General features: G+C 43.5%; 1 protein-coding gene across 1 annotated transcript; it reads left to right on the top strand.

Moving 5' to 3' along the window:
- The first annotated feature begins 413 nt into the window (after positions 1–413).
- On the top strand, positions 414–4260 carry LOC124688061 (mitochondrial import inner membrane translocase subunit Tim13-like). Its single transcript, XM_047221775.1, has 2 exons — positions 414–641; positions 3886–4260. The coding sequence occupies exons 1-2, from the start codon at positions 525–527 to the stop codon at positions 4030–4032; spliced, it is 264 nt and encodes an 87-aa protein (XP_047077731.1). The 5' UTR covers positions 414–524; the 3' UTR covers positions 4033–4260.
- Positions 4261–6386: the final 2126 nt, after the last annotated feature.

Below are 6386 nucleotides of genomic sequence, written 5' to 3'. Positions count from 1 at the left end.
GTACTGTTGTTGCTATGCTAGAATACCGTAGCGGGACTTCTCTTTTCTTAGTTTTCGTTATCTTTTTTGTGTGTACATCAGTACTACCATTAGGGTATTGCGTTGTTGCAGAGGCTGGATATAATTGGTATCTATCGATATTAATATTTTCCCTGTATCAAAAAAATCCTATCAGATAATCAGCTCTATGAATTCGTAAAAAGAAAATACCCGGCCAGTTCGGCCCAATTCGAAGTTTTGTCAAGATGTAAAGATTTGAAGGAAAGAAGGCCCAGTTCGGAAAGATCCTGCCCACTCCACATCGCCAAATGGGCTTGGATTCCCAGTAATAACGTGGGCTCATATATCTTGCTGCTGAAGTTGGACAGGCCCTTCGCCGATCTGACTTAGGGTTTATCCTGCCCGAGCGCCGCCCCTGCCCTGACCCTGGTATAACTCGTCGTCCCCAGAAATCTTCGGCGCAGAACGCACCGCAACCACCGATCGCCAGCGAATACTTGGAAAGCAAGCAAGGCGAAGGCGGCATGGACTCCTTCTCGTCGTCGTCGATGTCGTCCTCCGGCTCGCAGCAAAGCACGGAGGCGGTCATGGAGCAGATCAAGGCGCAGCTCGCCCAGGCCTATGCCCAGGAGTTCATGGAGGTGGAATTTCTTCCCCAATCTCCCCCCGCCCCCCCCCCCCCCCCCCATTCTTTTCATATCTTTAGTAATAGCACTGATCTGCGTCTGTATTGACGGCTAGGCTTCTAGTTACTGGGCATCAGTGATTACTGATTCGCCTCTAGCAGGTTTGCTTGGGAAGGAAGTGAATAGTTGGGTTCCTTTTGTTTTCATAGATTCTGCTGCTGCTGCTACTCTGGCGCAGAATATTCCTTGGTTCCCCAGTAGCAGGAGTAGTTTCGTTGGGGATTGCTTGTTGTGATTGCAAGTTCTCTTTTGACATCGTTTAGGGTTTGTTATTAGATAGGTGTTCTATATGGGGGAGATTGCAGATTCTAGCTTTGAGCAAGCAGCAATCTTTGCAGATTCTAGTTTTGAGCAAGCAGCAGTGTACATTGCTTGATTGGGGAAATTTGTGCTCTATTTATCGACTTATACTTTAATCGTTTTAGAGAGGAATCCTGTTGTGTTTTAACTAGTTGTAGGGTGTATATATTTATCTCTTAGTATATGAGCTTTTTATTTGAACTTGGGCTCAATCCTTTCGCTCCTCTAAGCTATAGCTTTAATGTGATTGTTAGCTAGATCAGAGTAGCTTATTTCCATTGCTGAGTACAGAATATTAGCTTGGAGAGAACTTGACATGCTATAACTGTTAAGCAATGTTCACTGAAACTGTTGATTTGTAATAACAATCTGCATCTGTTTTTAATATATGATCTATCAAACAGATCTGCATCACCCTCAAATTAATTGAGGGATGTGGGATGGGCTGGTGGCACAACTAGGCTCTAACTGTTCGTATTGTCCTATTTATTTTCCCTAGTCAGTAAGGATCATTGTTGAAAATATTAGGATTCAAATCTATTAAAAGAATGGATCAATTTGCTTGACTTAGTGCCTTTATCCACTTTATTTAGCATTTATATTGCATATATGTGTTTAATATATGCGTAATTTTTTTCCTTGAGGCGAGATATATGATGCACATCTGCAATATAGGATACTAGTGTCAATATGGGTATGGCGTTACAACATTTTTCAACTTCCACTATCACTAATTTGCAATTTGGTTGTATGTATATATTTAGAAAGAAACAGTATAACAAGAAAAGGCAGAAAAGGTCCAGCACATGTCAACATAAATAAATGAAATCTTTAAGACAAACATCATGCACTAATCATTACTATAAATAAGTTATTCTGATACTTCTGGCCACGTACTAAGCCCTAATTTTCTCTAGTGGTACGTGATACCTATCAGTTAGTGTCACACTTCCTGGCAGAAATGTTTGTACCTGAGGTTTACAGATGTCCATGAATCTCTTCGTCTCGTGCATAGTTTTTTAAACCAGAACGGTGACCGAACCGGTCAGAATGTTTGTTCATTGGTCCACTGGTCTGCTTGTTAGTTCATCGGTTCAATAGCTGGACCTGTCATTAAAAATAGGATTTTTTACTACTGTGATAGAGAAATAAAGGTTTATGCAGGCTAACTTCCATGCTCGAAAAAACAAGCTAGGGAAGATAGTTAGTGCGTTGTGGTTGAGGTCACGACTTCAACTCTTGCAACCAGGTTTCGAATCCATCCCTCTACCAACATATAATTTTAGCGCAGAGATTTGCAGATTACTGTTGCTGGTTGGACCGTCCTGCAGTTTCTGAACGAAGCTGGTTGACTTCCTTGTCCGGCCATCTTTCACTACAGACTGGCAGAGGCTCTGTTTTTTTTTTCTGGTTGGACTGCGGGTCTGCTCTAGTTTTTTTTTAACTAGGGCCTTGTGTTTTTAGTTTGTTTTAATTTGGATTTATATCGATTGTTTTGAGAATCCTTGGTAAAAGTTATTGTTAGGAGAAGCAAATGTTGGTGTTGTTCTATTGTAATCAATGGTGGCAAGTACCAAACCACTATTTAGTTTTAGATTCGTAAGTAGGTACTGAAGATTTTATCTTCTACTAGCCTACTCAAAATGTATTATAATATGGAACATTGGTAGTAATTGTTAAACCAGGTGAGGGGGCAACCCTTTTCTTAACAATATTGCATCCCCCACAACTTAATGTTATCCATACAGTAGAGCTTGAGACAAAGAGTACATGATTTTTTCTAATGTAATGAGCTGTAGTATTATTTGATATGAATTATTATTGCATTGCACTGGGTTCAACGAAGATACAATATTTTTTTGGAGATATGCTGTGCGATCCGCGGAATGGCGATGTAGCATGTTATATTTTTCTTTTTAATCTAGTGATGATCTGTAGCATTGGTAAAAAAAAATCCAGCGCCCGGTAGATATTGGAGACTTGAAAACTACTCCCTCTGTTTACTAATATAAGATGTTTTAGCTTTTAGTAGATTAATCATCTATTTTTGGATGTATCTAGACTATTTTTAGTGTGTAGATTCACTTATTATGGTGTGTATCTAGCTCACTTTGAAGTGTCTAAAACATCCTATATTTGTGAACAGAGGGAGTGCATTGTATCGCTACTCGATAATAGTGAACTCGCTAAGTCTGTGTCTGTTAACTTGCTTAGACATTGGTTCAGTACTTCAGTATACTTAATAACAACTTAAATATATACGTAGTATTTGAGATTGATACAAGCAAATTGTATCTTAATAACCCACATGCTTCTACTTCCCTGAGGTCTTGCTATTGTGTTGACTTTTCAGCATTGTCTTTGCTATGTGTTTTGCCTATCTATTTATTAAGATAAAGGTGGTTAGTTTAGTTTGAGCTGGTGGCTACCCTGCAAACCCGGGTTCGAACTCCATCTTCGCGGGTTTTCGGCTCATAGCTTCTTCTATAAGAATATGCCCTGGGTGCTGGTGCCCGTGAGTCTTATTTTTTTGATCTTTTTTATTAAGGTCTTCATGTTACCCTTGTGGCCAGAAGATCTGAGTCAATTATTAATTTCTTGGGAAATGTAGTTTTGGTTGAACCAGCACTTCTTAATTTGAAAATGCTTCCACAACAAACAATGCACAAAGTATCAGGAGGGAAGTTTCTAGGTCTGTTGATTTGTCAATGATGTCGCATAAGAGATAGTTTGAGAAACATCTTTTTATTTTCCATATTTGTGCATATAAGCAGTCATACATATCGTGCACAGAACAAAAACCATCATATTCGCTGCGAGTTTATTACTTCTTCATTAGCCGTATTGTTTCTTTCTGCTATAGGCATATCACAATGCTAATTGTCTCTTGCAATTTCAGACTCTTGGGACCAAGTGCTTCGCGAAGTGTGTGACCAAGCCAGGAACAAGCTTGACAGGAAGCGAGAGCAGCTGCATATCACGCTGCGTTGAGCGTTACATGGAGGCAACCGGTATCGTCAGCCGTGCTTTGTTCAGCCAGCGCTAAGAAGCCCGGCAGTGTGATGCTCGAGTCACTGGTACTATGGGCCGAGCTTTGTCTAGAGTTTCAAGTCGTCAGAAGGCAGTGACGGTTGCTACTTAATTTATCGTACACTGTTATTCCGTCAAAACACTGGAGGTTTTCTATGTGCCACTGTCTTCTAGTATTGCGAATGGAACTGGATGTATTGAGTGGCGCAGCTCTTTTAGTTAAGCTCTGTGATTTCCTTGTGCAGATTCTCTTGATGCTGCTATATTTTGTGCGTTGTTACTCATGACTATCCACGAGCTACTGTGTTGAATAACAGGTAATTTGTCAAGATTGTGATTCAGATTTTTTTTTTAAACACAAGAAGGGTCACGATGTATTGATTGCAAAGCTGAAGAACACAGCAGGGTGCAACAAGACCACGTACTTCCCTCAGAAATTTGAAACTGGCCCCTTTGATTGGGTCCTTGCTTGGCGGAGGATAAAGCCACTTGGACTTGGGGCGGTGAGGTTGCCATTGTGGTCGAAGGCCGTCCAGCGAATCATGGCCTCTTAGTTGAAACAGCACATCCTCCAAATTGGCATCTCGCTAGGAGGTTGAAGAATGCCACAAGCCAGGAGGTTGAAGAATGCCACAGGACGGAGCTGTCGCCATACAAGGCCGCCCTTCGGCTAGAAAGGTCACCTGATCAGCAAAGACCGCCCTTCGACCGCTCAGGGACGTAGCTTTGCATCAGGTTCCGGTTTGGTTGAATGGCGCCATGGAGCTGGAGGGCGAGCCAACTGATGATCATCAGTTCCTTCCAGATTTAGGAACCAGTCGAGCTTATTCTTGGAGATGTCGGCAACAAGTCCCCCCATCGCCATATGCCGCCATCCACTGCTCGAATGTGGAGATGACACACACTCCAGGCGAGCAGACACCAGAAACGCTAGAACTACCCTAGACCAAGCTAGTATTTTACAAGGCTAATCCGAGCTCCTCTCCCGCCTCTACCCGTCAGATGATCCATCAGTTTAGCAAAATTTCCGTGGGAAAACAAAACATCTATCAATATCGATTTGTCAAGATCGTGATTCAGATAATCTATCAGTTTAGATGATGCTTCTACATATAGAATCTGGTGGAGGAACAACTATTGCTCGGTGAGCATGTCATCAAAGATTATGACATTGCGTGACACCATGCATTTGCAATTTTTCTTTCAATAGTAAAAATTACGAGGAGCAGAGGTGATCTGAACAAACATTATTGCTCCCTCCGTCTAAAATAGGTGTTTCATTTTTATTTAGATACAGATCTCTAACTAAAAATCATGACGATAAAGTACATGAAGTTGGGCAATAATCATGATCAATGCTTTTTTAGAATGTTAGGACATGATTTTTTAGCCTTTCTTGTGGAGCAAAAATGAACCGGGGATAAGAGCATCTCCAACCGTCTTCCCGACGAGGCCCACGGCACCTTTTTTTTTTTCATCCAAGCGGTGTTATTCGGTTCAGCTGCGCCCCCGGTTTCTCGTCCCCCCCCCCCCGAAAAAGGCCTAAATCCATCCGGAAAGCACAGTCCATCCCCGACCTCCCGAGGTGCGCTCGGGGAGTCCAGACGAAAGAAAAGCGGAGATGGCTCGCTCTATCGGCGAGAGAACACGAGAAACCCACCACTTTCTAGTCGGAAATCCACCTCCCCTCTCGTAGTTCTCTCGCCGCCGGCACCACCCCTTGCCGATCTGCCGGCGCCGTCCCTCCTCCCGTGTGCCTATATTCCACCGTCGGCAACTCCTCGCGTCGAGCACGCCCGGCAGGTGTTCGTCCATTTTCCTGGGCGGACATGGACTCGGACGATGAGGAGGAGCAGATGTTCCCCGAGCTTTTTGAAAAAGAGACGACAGCCGCCGCCCAAGACGAGGAGCACATGTTGATCCTAGCTTGCTTGTCCGGCATGTACGCGGAGAAGGCCATTGGTCGACGCTGCACCAGGTCGCTGGAAGTGCAAGCCGAGGCAGCGAATGGAGGGCTACTGCATGCTCTACGCCGAATACTTCACCGACAATCCATTGAACGGTGAGGCTATTTTTAGGCGTCTTTTCAGGATGATCCGGAAGCTCTTCTTGAAAATTGTGTATGCTCTTCGAGACTACGACTCCTATTTCAGATGCAAGTTGGATTGCACCGACATGGCAGGGTTTTCCGCCCTCCAAAAGTGCACGGTGGCAATGCGGATGCTGGCATATGGAGCTCCTAGTGATCCTGCCAATGACTATCTTCGGATGGCCGAGTCTACCACCCTTGATTGTTTCTACCGGTTCTGCAGGGCAGCGATAGTAGTGTTCGGGGATATCTACTTGAGATCACCCACTGTCGAAGACACT

The sequence above is a fragment of the Lolium rigidum genome, chromosome 2, assembly GCF_022539505.1.
Source record: "Lolium rigidum isolate FL_2022 chromosome 2, APGP_CSIRO_Lrig_0.1, whole genome shotgun sequence".
In the NCBI taxonomy this organism is placed as follows: domain Eukaryota; kingdom Viridiplantae; phylum Streptophyta; class Magnoliopsida; order Poales; family Poaceae; genus Lolium; species Lolium rigidum.
This window is presented reverse-complemented; position numbering and strand designations above follow the sequence as displayed.

Coding starts and splice junctions, on each gene's coding strand:
- LOC124688061 (XM_047221775.1), top strand. CDS start 525: ATGGACTCCTTCTCGTCGTCGTCGATGTCGTCCTCCGGCTCGCAGCAA. Junction 642..3,885: donor ATGCCCAGGAGTTCATGGAG/GTGGAATTTCTT, acceptor TTGCAATTTCAG/ACTCTTGGGACCAAGTGCTT.